The 20,297-nt window shown below is 55.9% G+C and overlaps 2 protein-coding genes across 3 annotated transcripts in view; one reads left to right on the top strand and one right to left on the bottom strand.

Annotated features, from left to right (window-relative positions):
• The window catches only part of FAM110A (family with sequence similarity 110 member A), a 134,421-nt gene that overhangs the window by 104,886 nt on the left and 9,238 nt on the right, over nt 1-20,297 (bottom strand). The gene's annotated exons all lie outside the window — the stretch shown is intronic.
• Nucleotides 5,063-19,878, top strand: SCRT2 (scratch family transcriptional repressor 2). Its single transcript, XM_053890370.1, has 2 exons — nt 5,063-6,282; nt 17,071-19,878. Exons 1-2 carry the CDS (start codon nt 6,150-6,152, stop codon nt 17,859-17,861), a joined length of 924 nt encoding a protein of 307 aa, XP_053746345.1. The 5' UTR covers nt 5,063-6,149; the 3' UTR covers nt 17,862-19,878.

Here is a 20,297-nt window from a genome sequence, read left to right as displayed (position 1 = left end):
TGCAAATGGAAGGCTGCCAGGCCCTTTGCCGCTGGAGAGGAGGCAGTGTGGCAAAGTGGTCAGAGCACAACCCCTGGGGCAGGCTGTCCAGGTTGGACCCATGGCTCACCGCCTACTGGCTGTGAGACCTTGGACAAGTTACTTAACCCCTCCGGGCTCAGTTTCCTCCTCCGGAAAATAGGGCGAACAATACCGTCGGGCCTGAAAAGGCAAGTGTGAGGAGGAACTAAGGTAATGTTTGGAAAGCGTGCAGATCAGTACCTGGCACGTGGCCCAGAGCCGTAAGTGTTTATTAAATGAATCAAGAAAAACACGCGCAGCCGCGGTAAGGTGCCTGCCACTGGGCCCTCGTCTGGGCTGCAGTCACCGAGCCTCCAGCTGCAGCACCCTCTCAATCTGCCACAGTGTTTGAGCTGAGGCCGCACTCCTCCCCCAGTACAGCCCCCTCTGGTGACAGGGCACAGCAAGGAACGAGGGCCAGCCATTCTGTCCAGCATGGGGCAATCCCTGTGCTGGAATGCCCTGTGGGCTGGTCACGCTTCGTTGGACCCGCACCACTGCCTGAGGCTCCTGTTCCCCGCTCTTCCTTTGTCCCACCTCTCCCTTCACAGGTACCACACCTGCACCCTGGCTGAAGGCACCCGTCCTTCCCCCCCACAGTGTTATCTCCCATAAATTTCTGGCCTTGGTTTTCACATCTGCTTCCCAGAAAACCAAAGTGGGCCAGTAGAGAACATGGGGCTTAGCAAATTCCAGAGAGCCCACTGTGTGCCCTCAGGCAAGTCGCCTCTGTGAGCCTTGAGGTACAGAGCTTCATCCTTCTCCTATCTTCTTCCCTTTGGCCCAGAGGAGGAGGGCCTGGATAAAACACACTGGAGAAACAGGGCAGCGTAAGTGAAGCTTACCAGAAAAAGAGCCCCATCAGCGTGGAGTGGATGCATTTGCGGCCACTCTCCTCCTTGGAATTCATACAGAATTCCATTATCGGCCCTGGACAGCAGCTCAGGGACCATCTTCTCCCATGCCCATTTGACAGACGAGAAAGCTGGAGCCCAGAAGGAGGAGCAAAGGGGGCAGAGCCGGGACTAGAATTGAGCTCCTGACTCCCGGGGCACTGCTCCTTCCTAACCACAGGCGGTGAACCCTGCAAATATGATGCCTCGTCCCCTCCACAGAAGTGCAGAGCGAGGCACGGGGCAGTTCTGCCGGCCACCTGGGTTACACAGCACTGAGATCCACACCCAGACACCAGTAGCCAGCCTCCTCCCGGACGGGCAGAGCAAGGTTGAAATCTGGAGGATACCAGGGCAGACTGAATAGAGCAGAGAGGGTTGAGACGGCAGCCCCCACTAGCGAGACCTGTTGTATCAAGGCTCCTGGGGAGGCAGGCTGTGGGCCACACGGATCCGGGACCCTCCCCGGTTCCTGCACACAGTAACCTTGTGGTCTGGAACCCATCATGTCACGTGGGTTCTACAGATGAGGCACAACAGAGTCTTCGGCCACGAGGTCATGGTGAGGCTGAGATGAGGGAAGCCATGGAAGTTAAATCGGTCAACAATTATCAAGGCAGGTCACTGTGTGCCAGGCACTTCTCCAAACACTTCACAGGTACATTGTCACTTAATCATGACTGCAACCTTGTGAGGCAGGCCCTGTTAACGCCCCCACTTTACAGATGAGGAAACGGAGGCACAGAGAGCCACGTGGCTGGGAAATGGCGGAACTCGGATTTGAACCGAAAACAGGCGGACTCTGAATCCCTCTCACTAAAGCCCCTGGCAAGGCCAGCTTCTGTGGAGGGTAAGTGTTTAGAACAGTGCCAGGCACACAGAGCTGCTCAGTGCTGCTGCCGTTGATAGAACAATAATTATTATTGTCGCTGGGGAAAGTTGCCACCAGCAGCGCTATGTTCCCAAAAGTCAGAAGAATGAATATCCTGACATGTTTTACAAAATGTATCAGTTCTTCTCTTTAGAAGTAAGGGAGTAGTTACCAAGTGTCCAAGATCAATGCCTGTTGAATTGAAACATTTTATGGTCTTTTTCAGAAAACAGGGAAAGAAGGGGGGAGGGGCAAACCCATAGACCCATCATCCGTTCAGTTTCCACGTTTATTGTTATTTTGGTTCATAGTTGTGAACATGCTAGGAGAGATTTCGGGATGCTGATCCTTCATTTAACAGGATTCCGTGAGCTTTTTCCCTTGTACGATGATTTTTAATGACTACAGAACATTCCATCAAGCAGGTGGCTTCTTCATAGCCCCCTCCCCGTTTCCCCCAGTTTCGGGCTTTTATTCCAGTCTCAGATGCTGCAGCAGACATCCCTAAGGTTAAAGCTCTTTACTTATTTGATGGTGACTTGGAGAAATGAGTTTCTCATAGCAGACTTTCTGGAACTAGGAAGCCAATGTTAGGAGAGGTTTAAGGGACAGAAGGGCCTTCTCAGTGTCCTAGTGATGAAACTGTGCCAGCCATTGTGTATTTCCTCCATGCTTAAGGCCTCCCCACACTGTAGGGTTGTTTGTTTGTTTTTTCTTAATGTTTATTTATTTTTGAGAGAGAGAAGACAGAGCATGAGCAAGGGAAGGGCAGAGAGAGAGGGAGACACAGAATCTGAAGCAGGCTCCAGGCTCTGAGCTGTCAGCACAGAACCCAATGCGGGGCTCCAACCCATGAACCGTGAGATCGTGACCTGAGCCAAAGTTGGATGTTTCACTGACTGAGCCACCCAGGCGCCCCTAACACTGTAGGTATTTTTGAACCTCACTTTCTGGGCTGAAGGTTTCTTCTTTTTTTTCTTCTTTTCTTTTTTTTTTTTTTTTAAAGTTTATTTATTCTGAGAAGAGTGAGCATGAGCAGGGTGGGGGGGGGTGGAGCAGAGAGAGAGAGAGGAGAGAGAGAGAATTCCAGGAAGGCTCTGTGCTGTCAGTGCAGAGGCCAACACAGGGGCTCGAACTCATGAGCTGAACCATGAGATCATGACTTGAGCCAAGATCAAGAGTTAGAAAAATGCCAGGCAACTGAACCACCCAGGTGCCCAGAGACCTGGGATCTTACACTCAACCTACTAGTGCTCTACAGGACCTTGACTATGTCACTTCTGGGGTGGATTACCTCTCCATCCTGCCCAGTGAGAAGACCTGACGAGAGAGAGCCCAGTTCCAGCTCTGTCCCTAAGCCATCATGAATGTTCAATGTCTTGGGAAGCTCTCTGGGTTCAGTTTCATTGTCTCTTTGTAGGAGATCAGAACGGGGGAACCACCAAGCAGGCAGAGGTGAGCTCATGGGCACCCACTTGTCTTACACATCCCACTGGACTAAGCACCCATAGAAGACGGAGATCCCAGAGCCCAGCACAAACTCAAAAATTTGGACCCACCACAAATAACCATCAACACACTCCTCCGTGGCCCCAGCTCACTCCTGTCTCAGAGCCTTTGAACTTGTGGAGCCTCTGCCTGGAGCACCCTCTCCTTGGCTCCGCCCACAGCCAGCTCTATCTCATCACTCAAGTCTCCACTCAGATGTCCCCTCTTCCGGGAGACCCTTACTCATCACCTCATCAAGTTTTATGTCCCTCACAGCACTGAGCAACTATTTGAAAGGATACTGTTGACATCAGTGTTTCCTTCTTCAGTGTCCATCCACTGCCCCTTGAATGTCACCTCCAAGATAGCAGGGACTAGGATTGCCACCACTTACTCCACAGAACCCCACAAACACGTGGGTGCTCCAGGTACAACTGTGCATATAAAAGCCACATGTATTGAGTACCTAGAATAGGCGAGGCACCATTCCAAGCCTTTTACATATAGCAACTCTTGTAATGCTCCCAAGCCCCTGAGCTAACAGCAATTACTATTCCCATTTTATAAAGGGGGAAAGTGAGGCACAGAGCAGTTGAATAACTTGCCCACCATTCCACAGCTAGCAAGTAAGATAGCTGGGGTGCCCCCACTGCACCCTGTAAGAGTATGCTGAGCCACACATGGGACAGAGTCCCTGTCCCCATGAAGCTCAGGGGCTAATGGGCTAGCTGACCTAGTCTACAATACAGGAAGTCAGGGATACTTACTTTCCCTAGAGGAAGTGATCCCTCAGCTAAGTCCTGAGGACAAGTAGGGGCGTGCTAGGATGAAGTGGAGGGAAGGACAATCTAAAGGAGGAAACACTGTGGAGGCCAAGAGATAAGCCACCGGGCACCAAACCTAAAGAACTAGAAGTTGCTTGTATGGCTGGTGTAGGGAACACAGGGGTATGCCATGTGTCAAGGGATATGATCATCTCAACCCTCAGTGACTGAGATTTGAAAAAAGTCCCAGGGGGGAAATATGAGGCAATACGGCTGGGAAGATGGGCACCACTCCCCCAGATCGTGCAGGGCCTTGGCAAGCTCAAGGGTCCATGTTTTATTCCAAGGTTCCACATCACACCTCAAAGACTAGTGGAAGCCCCTCACTCGGTGGTGCCCAAAGGCCACACAAGGGTCTCTGGAAATTTCTGCTGACTCACTGTGGGACCTCAGGCACCTCCATACTCTCTCTGGGTCTTAGTCTCCCAACTGGTATCGAATGACCCAGTGCCAAAAGCACATCCCCACTCCGTCAGCCTGGCATCCCATAAACAGAATGCTGTTGACCAATGAGATCCTGACATTCCTGGAGTCCAATTCTGGGACTCTTGTGCACTGGCCATCCCATACTTGCTGAGGCCAGCCCACCACCATGGCACTTTGCCAAGCAAGTCTCTGGGCAGGGGTTTGAGTTCTCCTGCTCCTCGATCCTCCAAGATATAGAGGCTCCCCCTAGGTTTTGGCAGGATGGTGGGGGGGGGGGGGGGGGGGGTCTGCTCAGATCCTCCTGGAGACAAAGGAGCTGACCTGCAAAGAGTTCCAGCGGGAGCCCCGCTCCCCCTCCCTTCCCCCCTCTCCCTTCCCAGTCCACGTGTCTCTATTGTCTGCTCCCCGCTTCAGGGAAAGACACAGCCTCGGATGTGTCAAAACCACCACCCCCCGGCAGCAGGGAAATTAATTACTGGACGATTTTCACTTCCTCTTGCAGCGCCTGCCTGAGCTAGGCACCGGAACAGGACCGGCTGAGAGGGGCCGCATCGGCATGGGGGACTTGCTGCCCCCACCAGTTCTGGGAGAAGAAAGTTGAACCCCAAACCCAACAGGGGCTTCAGTGGGAGGCCAAGCTGGGGTGGGGGTGCCGACTTCCTCTAGTTAAAGCTGAGTGTCCACACTGGCCACTTCTGAATTGGGGGAGAGGGAGAGGACTGGAGGCAGGAGGGTCGCGGCTGGCGAGCTCACACTCTTTTCTTTGCATCCCCTTCCCTGTGTCCCCATGTGCCTGAACCCCGACTGCTCGGACCACTCTCTGTCCTCTCCCCTCGGCTTCTCCCTCTATCTTACACTTTTCTTTCCCTTTCTTTGCATCCCTGGGGGGGCTTTCTTTTTGTGTGTCTGGATCTCTTTTTTTCTCCCATGGGTGTGTGAGCGTGTGTTGCTACTTCTTTCCATGTCTGTTTTCCTTCTTTCTCTGTTTCTCTCTTGTGTCTTTTTGTCCTTATCTCGGTCTCTATTTCTACCTCTTTCAGTGTATGTCTCTGTCTTTCTCTGTGTATCTCCTCTCTCCTCTCTCTCTCCCTCCACCCCCCCCCCTCCTCTTTCTCCGTCTCTCTGTATCTCTGCGCCTTTCTCGCCCTCACTTTCTCCCCTCCTGCCTGCCCGCTGCTCCCTGCGCCTGGCCTGCCCCCACCGCTGCCGGTTCAGGGGAACGTGTGCGGAGCGATTGTCCTGGGGGACATTTGATGGATTAGAGCGCTGAACAGTTCCATTGCTAGGGGACCACCTGATCTCCTCCAGCCTGCGTCCCATATAAAGCCGGCAGGCAGCCGGAGTGCTGAGCACAGCTCCAGCGATCGCCTGTCTGCGCGCCGCCGCCGCCAAGCCCGAGCGGGAGCCCGAGCCAGAGCCGGGGCCGCCGCCACCGGTGCCGGCTCCGCGCTGCCGCCCGCCCGCCCGCCCGCTGGGAGCTGTCCAGTGCTGAAACCCCGCGCCGACAGCCAATCGCGCCCGGCTGGCCGCCTCCCCCCACCGGGGCCCCACGCAAGTGCCCCCGCCGAGCCCCCCGCCAGTCGCACCATGCCGCGCTCCTTCCTGGTAAAGAAGATCAAAGGGGACGGCTTCCAGTGCAGCGGGGTGCCGGCCCCCACCTACCACCCCTTGGAGACCGCCTACGTGCTGCCTGGCGCCCGGGGGCCGCCCGGGGACAACGGTGAGTAGGACCCGGCGGGGGGGGGGGGGGGGGGTGGCGGGGGGGAGGGAAAGAGGGAGGGGAGTTCGGGCCCTCCCCAACTCGGGCCACGAGGAGGGGTGCGCGCGGCAGGGAACCCCGGGTAGAGATTTCCCTGGCTGTGTGCGCCTCCTGGGCTTCCCGAGGGCCGGGCGGGCGGGGCAGGGGCTAGGTCCCTACAAAGGGAAAGTCGCAGGGTCGATCCATCCCACAGCCACGCGCCAGCCCGGACTTAGAAAGTTGTGGCCCTAAACGGGGCTGGAGTGAGGGGTGGTGAGAGAATGGAGAGAGAGAGAGAGAGAGAGAGAGAGCACCCACGAAGGGCTAATGCTGGGGGGCTAATGCACAAGGCAGTCTGTGGGTCCCCTCTCCCCAGTGGAGGGAAGGAGGCTGGATGTCTGAGTGTACTGCCCTGGTGGAGAAGATAAGCGGGCCTGCACTACCAGTCCCTGGGGAGACAGGGTTGGCTCCTTGGGTGTAGCTGGGGGCTCCCTCCTTCCCTTCAAGCCTGCTCCCCCTGGCGATGCCAGACAAGTGTTCTCAGGTCCCCTCTCTCAGCAACTCTTTTGTTACCCTCAGCCACATGCCTGCCAAAGGCTGGGCCTGTCCTGGGGACTGCAAGGAAGAGGGGATTTCTAGGAGGGGTTCCCCCAAAGTGGCTCCTGGTCCCCTGGGCTGCACTCCCTCCCCACTCCAGCTTCTCAACCCCCTCCAGAGCCAGCCCTGCTGTTCCTTGTAAGTCCCCACCCCCAACACACTCCATCTCTTCTCAGAGCAAGTTCCCGCAGGGACAAGGGTTTGAGGGACAAGAGAGGTCATTCAGGCTCAGAAGGGGGTGATCTCTGAAGGATGTAGAGAAGAATCTGAGACTGCTTCCGTAGATCCCATCCCCCATCAAGGGGATCACAAAAGGGTTCTCCTCTGATGGCCCACACCAGGGCAGGTGTCTGGAGAAGAGGCATCCCTTTGGCAGTAAATCTGACATCACATGTGGCATTGGCTTTGGGGTGTGTGGGGAGGGGGAGATGAGGAAGAAGAGGGGAGGAGAGAAAAAGAAGAGAAGAAAGGGCTGAGAATGGGGGGTGGGCTGAGGTGGTGAAGGCAGGAGCCAGGGAGGGTGGGAGTTTCACCTTGGGGATTGCCAAGCACTTCACCCACATTCCATCACTCTGTCAAGCCAGGTAGCAAGAGGGCGCTGGGCAAAAGGCTCTGTGACCTCATCAAGGTCAAAGAAATTAGGGAGTGATCAGGGATACAGCTGCAGCCCCTCAGCCCCTGGCCTCCTCCAGATCCCCAAGAGAACCAACCCCCATTTTCTTCGCCCATATGTCTCTCATTCTACTGTCCTCTTTTCTTGACCCCAGGGCCTCTTGGGTTCGAGGACAGAGGCCCAGGGATATGGCTGGGCTTGTCTGAGTGCTGGCAGGACAGAGGGTGGACCTGGGACCATGCCAGGGCTGGGGCGTGTGTGTGCTAGGATCTGGGTAGAAATGCCTGCAAGACTGGGATGTGGATCCCTTGGGGGACTGGCACAAAATCCTGGGCTCCCACCCCCTGAGGCTTCTGTGGTCCTGTCCCCAGGCCAGTTGAGGAAACCCAGAGAAGCCTAGAGAATTTCTCATGCACAGTCTAAACTGCAAACTATTCCTCAGGAGGGAGGCAGGAGTGCCTTGCTTTGAATTCAGGCCAAAAAAGCTTTGAAAGGAGCCCCTGAGTGAACGGTGGGTCAGAGCAAAAGTTGGGGCAAAGCTATCAGCAGGGGTGTTCCCACAGGGATTCCACCAGGTTTGGCACCCCAGAACTTCCTTGTCTTTTGCCCTTTCCCCAGAAGGTTGTAGACCAGCTCCCTGGCCTCCAGAGAATCCTCCGGCTGTCCTGATAGTCTGATCCCTGGCCTAGAACCCTGAGCGACTTGGGCTCTAGGTCTCTGACTCGCTATGTGACCTTGGGCAAGTGTCTTCCCTTCTGTGGTCCTCTGCCTCCCCAGCAGGGAAAGAGTTTGGATGGCTGAACTGAGTATCCTTCCAACTTTGACAAACTCAGCTTTTGTGAAGGTCAAGTGTGGAATGGGAGGCTCTGGAGATGCCTGGATGAGGGTCTAACAGAATGCAGGGGGCCATTGTCGGGGTTTCTGTAGGATTCTGTTTGCCATCCAATGCCTGGCTGAGGGTGGTGGAGTTTCTGAGACCAGGTATTTCTTGGCTTCATTCTCTGCAGGCTGCCCCACAGTGAGGACAGGCACCCTGGCTTAGCCGCTCTTGGCGGTATCTGCGGTCCAGGGTTAGTGCCGGAGATCAGGGGGTGACCCTTCAAGCCTGGGTATGGCCAGGAAACACAAGGTCTGCCTCATCCTGTTGTCAGGGGCCTCTCCTATCCCTGGGGTGTGGCTAGACTGGGCAGTGAAGGCTCCCTCATCCCACGGGTGGGTAGGGTGCTGGGGGTCCTCAGAGAGCCTACCGGCTCCTAGTGGCCCGTTGTCTCCACTCTGCCGGAAATAACCTTGCTGAGCGTTTGAGGGAAGTGTGAAAAATTGCTGAGCCGACGTTTTTCTCTCCCAGCGTGTGTAAGTGTGCTGGGTAAACAAGGAGAAAGAGAGGAGGGGGGGGAGGTGAGGAGATGGAGGGAGGAAAGGAGGGAGGGAGGAGAAGGGAGGGGGAAGGGGGGAAGGGGGGAAGGGCCTGGGGCTGGAGATAGTTCCAGTTATTAGAAAGATCCTCTTACAAGCCATTCCTGCAGCAGCCGCTACAGGGTCAGGATGAGGCTGGTGGGAGGGGAAGCTGGGAAGGGGTGCGGGGAGGGGGGCCTGTGAATGTGGAGGTCAGGAGAACCACTGGCTCCTAAGTGATGAAGATTCAGGGCCCCAAATTAAAGAGGTGTACTCCCAGCTCAGGGAATGCCTGGGAGTGCTGAGGATTCCTGGAGGACTCCTCCTACACACACACACACACACACACACACACACACACACACACACACAAGCAATGCTCTACTCCCTCCCTTTTCAGCCTCTACAGGCTGGGCAAAAGGTGCAGGTGCATCAGGGCTCCAGGCCTCGCCCCAGCCCAAAGAGCCCCTAAATAGGGAAGGGGAAGCTTCCCAAATGGAAAAATCTCTAGGCCTTTCTGCAGAGCTCCCCAAAGAAGGCAGACCAGATTTAATTCCACCATCCTGTCCAATACAATGCCTCATTTCTCCCCCTCCTTCTCCTCTTGCTCCTCCACTGTTTTCTGCCTCAGTGCAGCCTCCCCTTCCCCTCCTCTCCCCTGAGTGATTCTGAACACAGATTCCGTCTTGTGAGATGCCAACTCACATCCTCCTGACCCTCTCAGAACCTCGCCCTCCAACTCCACCAAGCCCACCCCTTCGCATCCTGGGGAGATGCTGGGGGAACTCTCAGCCATCCCAGAGCAGGCTGCTGCTCATCTATCTGCGTGGCTGTAGTCTCCGTGGATCTCAGCCCATATTCACTGCCTACCTCCATCACACCCTCACACCCCAACTCTGAACTCCAGCTGGGCTCCCTGTCCTCCCTCCTCTGCCCCCCCCCCCCCCCCGCACCCTGGTCCTGCCCCTGTACTGCTTCAGAGTGCATCTGACCCAGGCAGATGAGGGATCAATGCCAATCCAATAACACAGTTGTCTGCCCTCCACAGCTACATTAAGCCTCTCCAGCAGGCTGAAGAAGCACTCCTACTCTTGCCCATGGGCTTATCTAGTTGACCACATTACACCAGCGCCCACTTCCTCTCACTCCCTCTGATGGCGCCAGGGAGTCGCTTCAGGCCAGGCCTGGAAGCCCGGCTGAAAGTCCCCAACACATCCACCCCACACCTCAGAAAGGCCATCTGGGGAGCAGGGATGCAAAAGGGCTGCCCCAATTCCTTGGCAGAGGGAGCCCAGAGACGGCTGGGGAGGTGCCCAAGGACACACAGCAGGCCCATCTGGCTCTTAACTACCACTTCCCCTGGTATCTCAGTCTTGATCTAGGCCCAAGATCCAGGTTAGAGACGTGTCAGAGGTCCAGGTTCAAAGTCCAGGTCCAGATCTGAGATCCAGGCCCAACATCCAGGTCCAACCTTAAGTCTAGGACAAGGTCCAAGGTCAATGTCCTGGGCTAGTCCAGTCCAAGATTCAGAACAAATTCATGTCCAAGTTCAAGTTTCAATGTCCGAGATCAGGTCCAGGTCAATGTTCAGGGTCCAGGATTACGATCCAGATCGAATTTCTAGTTCAAGGTCATGTCCAGGTCCATTCTGAAGGCTTGCCAGGTTGATGTCTTAGACTCACCATTAGCTTTTTCTGTGGTCTTGGACTGGTCTCCCCCAACCCCAGCCTTAGTTTCCTTCTCATGAACTCAAGCAGTTGAACTTGATCTCTTTCAGCTCTGACCTTGTAGGGACCCAGAAATCTGATTTTTCTAAGAATTAGTCAGTGGGAGTATGGAATAACAGGGCCCATGTGGGATATGGAATCTGGGGTCCACAGTCCCCTCTAAGCCTGGGATCACAAGGGTGACATGAGGGGACAGAGCTGAGCATCTATTTTTCAAGCCGTCTGTTTGTGGTTCCTGAGAGACAGCAGAAGAATACATCAAGTCCCCATGTCAGCACAGAAATTTATATCATCCCCCAAACTCCCCACACCCCAACTCCCCCCACACACACTGTGGGCAAAGGGCAGTGAGCACAGGGGAGGGTTAGCTCCAACCTACAAAGGCAAACGAGGCCAGGGAGACCCGTGACTTGCATGAGGTCATGGGGCACAAATGGTGGACCCTGTCGCACCTCCCCGGTGAGTGCTTCATCTACATGTTCTAGGGACCCTCCATAGCCTAGAGGCCCTCTGAGAGGCAGGATGAGACCCTTGCTGAGAGAGATGAGACCCCCAGAGTTCCTGGCCTCCCTCCCAGCTGCGGTGTCCGGCTGCCAGCCTTTGGGTAAGAAGGGAGGTTGGAATGGGCCCTCTGACTGTACCCTTCTGGAACAGAAGGAGGGGAGGGCAGAAAGCAGGAGGCGTGGAGCGCCTGCATGCATGGTGCAAGGGCCTTCCGGAGACTCCCCCAAGGGAGCAGACCAGTCAGTGCTAGGCAATTCAAGACCCTTAGCCACCCACTCCTAGCTCCACAACCCCTTGAAAAATCTTTCCTATTGATTCCTGCAGAGCTGTGGACCTCCCCACGGGCCACAGGAATTGGGTCACAGTCAGGAGGAAACAGAATATGTGGGATTTCTTGAGTGGGGGGAAGGTAGGGAGGGACCCTGGAATCCTCCAGGCACTCCCTGGGCCTGGGTCAGTAGGCGTCAGCCCCACACCCTACAGCCGTGGTCATGCTGGGCCAGACTTCACTCTGTCCCCTGCTCATCTGGACTCCCAGGGACCCTCCCCAGTGGGCAGGTGTACCAGCTGCTAGGCCCTTGGAGGATGTGGGTGTCATTTCTGGTCTGGTGCCCAGGGAACAGCTAACAAAGATGCTATAATAAGGGGAGGGGGAGGCACCAGCCCCTTTGCCCAGCTCTGTGAGCAGACAGGAGAAACTATTTTTATCCCGCTTTGCTGCTGACAGACCTGGCTTTCTGCTCAGCTGGCTGGAGCTGATTCTCGAGGCCCGAGGCCCTGGCACAGCAAGAAGCAGCTCTAAATATACCCGTGCAGCAGCCCCTCCAGCTCCCACCACCAAGCAGGGCTGGGCCCTCCTCAGGAAAGTGGGCCACCTGGAAAGCTGGCCCACTACCAGGCCCCTCTCTTTTTCTGCCCATCTCAAGGCAGGGCAGTGGGACTGGGGCTGGAAATTCCCTGGAGGAAGGTTGGGACCCTGGGAATCTGGGAGAGACTGGGAAAGGGAGTCAAGGACTGAGAGGCAGGAGGCTGGCCTAACTCTGGTGTGAACTTGCTTTGTGACCTGAGGTGGGTCAAGGCCTCTCTCTGGGCCTCAGCTTCTATACGGCCCTGGAGGAAGTGACTATCACGTTCCCTTAGAGAGGAAGTAATGTGCACAGAGCACTGAGCAGGGTGCCTTGTACAGAGTAAGTGCTTAACAAGAGTCAATCATTACTTCTGTTTGTTTTATTTGCAAAAACTTACAAGGGGCTGGAACAGTTTCTCAAATAGCTTCTCTCCACCCCCAACACCCCACCATCCTATCAGACACGGGCCAAGTGGGGGGTGTTACCTAGAAAAGAAACCCATTGCTCCTTTCCCCCCCACCAGTTGAAAACTTCCTACCCCAGCAGTCTCCGTCCAGCTAGGGTGTTCTGGAAAAAAACACAGGCCTCGGAGGGTTACAAGCCCAGCTGCTCTTCCAGCGACCTTGGGCAAATCCTCTCCCCTCTCTGGGCCTCTGGGCTTAGCACTGTGCCTGGCACCCAGGGGAGGTTCAATGAAAGCAGTGATACTGTTAATGGTACTTACCAGAAATGCCTCCCCTCACCCCAAGGGGCCAGACGGCTGGGTGAGACCGTGTCTGTAGAGCACCTAGCACCTTCATCTTCATAAAATTCCCTTCCCACCATTCCTTTGGCTACCAGATTTTTAATTTTTAACAGATTCTGGACCTTCGATCTAAAGTATCGAGACTCTTAGGCAGAGAAGGCCAAGAGTCGTTCGCAGGTGACATGTGTATGCTGTCTCCAAAGTGTTTCTGAGCCTTCCCCCAGGTGGCAGGGGTGGCTCTAGTCCCGATCCCTCCAATGGGGGATGCGAGCCCAGAGAGGCTGTGTGACTTGCCCAAGAGCACACAGCTAGGATATGAGTAAAAGAACCAGGATGAGAGCCACGTCTCTTCTCCCTGGGTCCCTGGCCATTCCTGCCTCTATCGTGACCCACTCTGTCACTCTGTCAGATGGGGGACAAGTAGCTCAGCCATCTATGGTCACCTGTGGAACAGAGGAAAGCACTGAAAACCCATCGGGGTTCCATGCACAGAGTTAGAACACAATTTAGCGTCCTAAAGGATTCTCCAGTGTTGAGGCCCAGAGAGGTGAGGTGGTTTGCCCAAGATCATATAGCAGCCTGAGACTCCCATGTGTGTCTCGTTCTCCTCTTGCTAGATTAGAAGGATATCACCAGGAAATGTAGGGATAATAATGATAATAATAATAGCAGCTGGGGAGTCTATTGTGTGCCAAGCATTGTACTAAGCACTTTATATGCATTAATTCATTCAGTGCTATTACAAGCTCCCTTATACATACGTGGCACAAAAACGGTTACATAACTTGCCAAGGTCACATAGACAAGGAGAGGTCTAGGGTGGCTCTGAGGAGAGTGAGGTGGAATTGAGGGAGCTTGGGGGTATGCTGGAGGGACAGGAAAAGGGCCTGAGGATCTAATTCAGAAAGAGCCACGATGCAGAACGGGTCTTTAAAGCATCCCAGTCGACCTTCTTCCGTACAGACCAAGTCCAGAGAGGTTAAGTAACCTGGCCAAGGTCACAAAGCAAGTTAGAACCACCTCCTCCCGATATGACCACGAAAACTCTCTTCTAGCCCACAACTCTACCCCGCCCCCACCCACACAACGCACATGGAGCTTCACAGCTGCTGGGAATCAGGTCTGGTCTGCAATGCCTGTCCTGAAGGCAATTCTGCATCCGTCTCTAGGCTGAAGAGCAGCCTTTGTTTGAGGCGCCCCTATTTCTATGTAAAGAGCCCCCCAGCGACAGGAGTAAGTTGCTGCAGTGCTATAGGCTGCCACCAGAGGGCACCACAGGCAGGGAGTCCGTGAGGACTTGGCCTGGGTCACTGAACCCCTGCCACCCACCAAAAGTTTTCTCACCAAAACCTGAAGTAGAAATTACACGTCCTGAAGCAACAGAGGCCCAGAGAAGAGCATCAAGATGTGTCTTAGCAGATGCCAACAAAACCACAGCACAGAAACCCATGTGGGGAGATTGTTGGGTTGGGATCCTGGGTTGGGATCCTGGCCCTAAGTTACTAGCCGGGCACGTTGCTTAACCATCTTGTGTCTAAATTTCCTGGTCTGTAAGATGATACCAACCTTGGAGTCAAGAGGATGGAATGCATTCATGTATATAAAGCCCTCAAAATGGCACCTGACACATTTAAGTTCTCTAGGATGTTCATTAGTATTTGTTCACTTTTCACATACGGTTTCTTTACTTGCGGACTCCCTACCGCAACTGTCTGCATGCTTCCATTATCCCCCGTTTTATGGCTGGGGAAACAGCGGCACAGAGAGGGCAAGCAGTTTGTCCAAGGTCACACAGCTGGGAAGAGTCAAGTCAGAACTCAATCCAGGCAGTGGGGCACCAAGGTTATGCTCTTAACCAGTATGCCGTCCTTATTCAGTAACAGGACACGCGCTGGTCACATGATCAGTGATCCCCTGACACATGGGTCCTATACTATCTATCCCCTGAGGCACAGAAAGGTACATGACTTGCTCAAGGTCACCCAGAATCTGTGCCAGGAGTCAAGCTGTCCGAAGACCAGGTAGGCAGAATGGCCTACAGCTGATCACGCTGGGCTGGGGAGTGAGGCTGGCCCCGCAAATCTCCATTGCCACTTATCACCCATTTCACAAATGCTTATGGAGCGCTGGCTAGCTGGGGCCCTGGGGATGGGAGGTAGCCACTTCCTCCGGGACCTCTGGGTGTGTGGAAAGCAAGGGAGCAGGGCAGAGTGTTCCAATCCTTGCTCCACCCCTGAGCAAGCACCATTACCACTCCATACTTCAGTTTCTTTATCTGTAGTGAAAGTGTTTTTGTGATGATTTGGTCAGGTGATGGGAGTGAAGCGCCCAGCACAAAGCCTGGCATGCAGTAAGCGCTAAATAAATATTTGCACTATCTCAGGAGTTACAATAGAAGTACCAGGGACAGGGGGTCTGGGAGTACCAGGCAGGTATTTAACTCAGTCTGAAACAATACTCCCTGAATGTTTTGGGGCCTGATTCCTGGAGTGGGGAGGGGGGGGGGAGTGCCTCCAGACCAAAGGCAGACAGGAGGGGAGGAATGGGGTGCTGGGAGGTGGGGCAACTCTCCTTCCCCCATTAAAAAACTGCCAGCCCCACTGCCTTCTCTGCAACCCGAGCCCCTCCCTACTGAGTCATCCACCCCCACAGTCCCCAGTCACTCTGTGTACAGATTGTCTTGTGCCAGCAGCTGAAGGGAAAGAAAAAAAAGGGCATGCCCTCGCCTTCAGGGCTGGGGGACACTCTGCACAGACTTTACTCTGTGACCATCCCAAATTCCAGATGAGAGGAAGAGGTACAGAGGCAGGCAGGCTGTTTCAAGTAAGGAAAAGCTGTGAATCCAGTTCCCTGCTTACAAAGTCCTATTCCGCCTGTTTTCTTGAGTGGGGGAGGCTGGAGAGTGGGGAGAACGGGTCTCAAGGTCAGAAGGAAGGTCAGATCTCCTGCTGTGCCACTCCCCAGCTTGAAGCCTCAGAAAGGGGCCTGACTTTTCCTTGTTCTCCTGGAATCCAAAGACAATGGAAACACTTTGTAATTTGGTGCCAGGTCGGTAAGTGTTGTGCATGTCTGCCAGAAATTCCCCTGAGAGCCCGGACCCCAGGTCTGAGGAGGGTCCCAGGACCACGCTAGGCCCTGGGAAGGAGAGACAAATCATGGTGGCCCCTGCACTTGGGAAGCCTCTGTGGAATCCCCTGGGCGAGCCTCGGCCTGCCTACCCACCAATCACACAAACCCAAGGTAGATAGGATTTCTGGTCCAACTCCAAAGAGGAGGGAAGAAGGGGGGGAGGTGAATTCTCACAGGGAGACTCCAGAATGCTTCTTAGTGGAGCTGGGAGCAAAACAGGCTCAGGAGCAAGTACAAGGAAGTCCCATTCCTGAAGCACCTAGTACATGCCACACACTTGACCTCTCAAATCCTCTAGCAGCCCCAGGAGATGGGTCTAACAGGGCTGTAATTCATTTATGCAACATCTACTCATTGCACACCTGTTTTTTTTAAGCCAGGCACATGCTGGGCACACAAATCCAGCCCTTGGAAGCTCACAGCCTGGTGGGGTAGGCAGACAATTAAATAACCTTCAGTGAGGACACTTATTCAAGCAAATAAAAAGCATAATTATAATAGCTAACATTTATATAGTAATTACTGGGTACTCCTTCTCTCCCTTTCTCTGTATTTCCTTACACACAAATTGGGGATGATAACGGCACCACTTTGTAGGGCCTGTAAGGACTGAATGAGTTAACATGCATAAAGCACTGAAGCAGGGCCCGGTGCATGCTTAATACGTGCTTCTTTTCATCACTTAACTCTGCCCTTCCAAAGACCCTGGGAGGGAGAGCCCAATTATAAGCTCCATTTTGTAGATGAGGAAACAGATTCAAAGAAGTTACAGCACTGGAATGGCAGAATGCTGTTAGAATAAAGGCAGCATGGCCTTTGGCGTCAACCTGCTAAGGTCTGAATCTTGGCTCTATCACTTACTAGCTGGGAGTTTAGACTCTACGTCTCTGTCTGTAAAGTGGGTGTGAAAAACAGTAAGACCTTCAGTGCGTGGTTGTGAGCACTTAAGAAGCTAGCGAACACACAGCCCGTGGAACCGTGGGGGCGCCATGCTCCAAGAGGGTGGCGCAGGGGTTGTTTCATCGGTGGCCCATAGCGGGAAGATGTGAACACAGGCAGGGCGGAGGCGCAGGACAGCGACCGCCGTCTTCGTTAGGAGCGCCAACATTTCCCAAGAGCGAGCTCCGGGACGCCGCGCTGGAGAGCGCCGGGAGCGTGACCTGCCCCCTGCGGCGCCTCACCTACGTCCCCGCTCCCTTCCCGCCCCTGCAGGTTACGCCCCGCACTGCCTGCCGCCCAGCAGCTACGATGCGGACCAGAAGCCCGGCCTGGAGCTGGCGCCGGCCGAGCCCGCCTACCCGCCGGCGGCGCCGGAGGAGTACAGCGACCCCGAGAGCCCGCAGTCCAGCCTGTCGGCGCGCTACTTCCGCGGGGAGGCGGCCGTGACCGACAGCTACTCCATGGACGCCTTCTTCATCTCGGACGGGCGCTCGCGGCGGCGGCGCGGCGCGGGCGGCGGGGACGCGGGCGGCGCGGGGGACGCCGGGAGCGCCGGGGGGCGCGCGGGGCGCGCGGGGGCGCCGGCGGGCGGCGGGCACCGGCACGCGTGCGCCGAGTGCGGCAAGACGTACGCCACGTCGTCGAACCTGAGCCGCCACAAGCAGACGCACCGCAGCCTGGACAGCCAGCTGGCGCGCAAGTGCCCGACGTGCGGCAAGGCGTACGTGTCCATGCCCGCCCTGGCCATGCACGTGCTCACGCACAACCTGCGCCACAAGTGCGGCGTGTGCGGCAAGGCCTTCTCGCGGCCCTGGCTGCTGCAGGGCCACATGCGCTCGCACACGGGCGAGAAGCCGTTCGGCTGCGCGCACTGCGGCAAGGCCTTCGCCGACCGCTCCAACCTGCGCGCGCACATGCAGACGCACTCGGCCTTCAAGCACTACCGCTGCCGCCAGTGCGACAAGAGCTTCGCGCTCAAGTCCTACCTCCACAAGCACTGCGAGGCCGCCTGCGTCAAGGGGGCCGAGCCGCCCCCGCCGCCGCCCGCCGGCCCCGCCAGCTGAGCCGCCCGCCGCCGCCGCCCTCGGGGCCCCCCACCTCCACCTCCATCCTCTCCGCGCCCCAACAGCGTTTCCCTGCCCACCCCTCCCCCCTCGTGGGGAACCCCTCCCAGCCCGGAACTTTTCTCTCCCGCCCCGAGAACCACCGCTCACCTCTGGCACTGGCTACCCCAGCGCACCCGACCGACCGCAACGTCCTTTCCGCCCCCTGAGACTCGGACCTTGACCCCCTGCTCCCAACTCAGGCACCAGGTCCGCACCTCTCCCGGGCCCCAGATTTCCTTCCGCCCAGATCCTGCACCTCTCCCCTCTTTCAGACTTCTCTTCCCACTTCTCAGCTGAGTCTCTCCTATCGTTCCTCTATTGGAACCCCAATCTAAGGCCCAAACCTACCTTTGACTCTCACGTCTGTTGTGGTTTCCTCATCCACACCGGTACGCAGGCCCTGCAGCTCCCAGACCACATTCCAACCCCAGACCGTCCTTCTGGCCTCTGCCGGGTCTCGCTGTATGTGTGCCCATCTAGGGATCCAATCCTCACCCCTCCTGGAGTCCCCGGTCTGTCCCTGATCCCCTCCATACCCTGGCCTTAGGTCCAGCCATTCACAGCCCCCTGTACCATGCTCACATATATCTCCCACCCTCTTCGGTCCTAGGGCCTTCTCAACCGCTCCCACCCCCTACTCTCTCCAGACCCCCTCCTCCTCCCCGCAGTTCTCATCTTTTTGTGTTCACCTGACCAGGGGCAGACTTGAGGGGCAGTTCAGGCCCTGCCCCATTAATGTAGTCCTCCTCTCACCCCAGGACAGCCCCTCCCTGGGCTTCCAGTCTCCAGCTGCCCGCTCCCCAGATTCTCTGAGCACTTTCCCCCCACCCCCAGGACTACAGGTACCCCTCCTTATTTGTTGGGGGGAGTCTGGGGCACCTCACAAGTGCCCTTCCCCCTGTCTGGCTGGGCCTCTCCAGTTATTTATTTGTGTATTTATTTATTTATCTATTTATTGTTATATTTAATCTCTTGGCCTCACCCAGGGATGGTCTGGCTTCCCCAGCTGGACTGGGAGGTCAGGGAGCCAGGCAAGGAGAGAGACAGCAACGGCCATAGAAAGCTGTTTCCCACCCCACCCCCCACTCACACCCCCTCTTGGGGAGTGACGGAGAAGCCTCACCCTCCTCAGAGCCTGAACTCTGGGAAGGGGGCACAAGAATGAGAGGGATAGCCTGCTTACCCTCAAGGGGGGGGGGGGGGCGGTGAGGGGTATCAGGAGATCCAGTCATGGGGCAGGTCCCCACTCTCCTGAGCCTTCCACTCCCACTCCAGGGAGACCGGAGAGAGGAGCCTCCTCGATTTGTTTCCTATTTATTCCTCTTCTCAAGGGACCCCAGGTTCCAGGGACCGACTGAGCCCCGGACCCCGCTGGGGCCTCCGGCCTGCTCCGCTCCCGGGAGGAGCGCTCCCTCCCGGCCACGTCTATGCAACTCTCCCGGGCAGAGGGGGCCGCCACTACCTCCCCCGCCGCGCTTTCGCATGCCCGGGCGAGGACCGAAGCACACACCTCCACGCTCACGGGCCCTGGCCCCCCCCTGCTTTAAGCACACGCCTCTGCCCCATCACTAGGCGCCCAGTTCTGGGGGCAGGAGTCCTGGACTCTCCGACCCCTCCCTCTTTCCTCCCAGCCACAGAGGAGGGTGGAGACTGGAGGGGCCCCTGGAGCAGGGGCCCTTCTCTAGGGAGGGCTTCTCAGCTCCAGGCCCACCTGGGAAGGGAGGCAGCAGGGATGGGGGGAGGGAGAGGGGTCGCAGAAGCAATTACGGAGGGTGTTGACCCTGTAAATAGGAACTTCTGACAGCAATAATTTTCCATGCATGCTAAGCCTTTTGGCCATATTTTGTATGAGCGCTTGGCGCTCCCCCTCCCTCCTCCTCCCCCATCTCACACCCCAGACCCCCCTCCCTTCCTCACCTCCAGCAGTATTACTTGTAACGCAATTCAGGGATATTAAAGGGACTTTGGCCACTCACCAGCGCCTCTAGACCTTGTGATTGGGGGTGGGGCGTGGGCAGAGGAGGCATCTGAGAGGCAGCTGGATTTTTTTCTCTTTTTACATTTTTTGTTACATATTCATCTTGTTTCATATTAATCTTGTTTATTGCAGCTGCATCTTTTCCACTCCATTTCCCTCCCCTTAGCGTGACCACCGTGTAGCTGCCGCCAGGGGTCACACACTCCAGAGGTCCTTTGGCATCCACAAGGTCCCAAGCATCCTCAGTCCTAAATACTCCTCAACAACTGGGGTCGAACACTCAAAAGATTTCAAGAGCCCGATCAATAGCATGAATGAAGCAGGTTGCTTTGATACATTAGGGAATACTGGAGCCTGTAAACTCACAGGAAAGACTGTGTCTCACCTTAAAGAATTGCAATCGAGTTAACTCTACC

Source organism: Panthera pardus, unplaced genomic scaffold (assembly GCF_024362965.1).
Source record: "Panthera pardus isolate Hobbes unplaced genomic scaffold, ASM2436296v1 HiC_scaffold_25, whole genome shotgun sequence".
Taxonomy (NCBI): Eukaryota; Metazoa; Chordata; class Mammalia; order Carnivora; family Felidae; genus Panthera; species Panthera pardus.
The sequence above is the reverse complement of the archived record's forward strand: the minus strand, read 5'-3'. Positions and strand labels throughout refer to the sequence as shown.

Excerpts from the sequence above, each read along its gene's own strand:
- SCRT2 (XM_053890370.1), top strand. The coding sequence starts at position 6,150 with ATGCCGCGCTCCTTCCTGGTAAAGAAGATCAAAGGGGACGGCTTCCAG. Across the intron at positions 6,283-17,070 it reads GGGGCCGCCCGGGGACAACG|GTTACGCCCCGCACTGCCTG; the intron begins GTGAGTAGGACC and ends CCGCCCCTGCAG.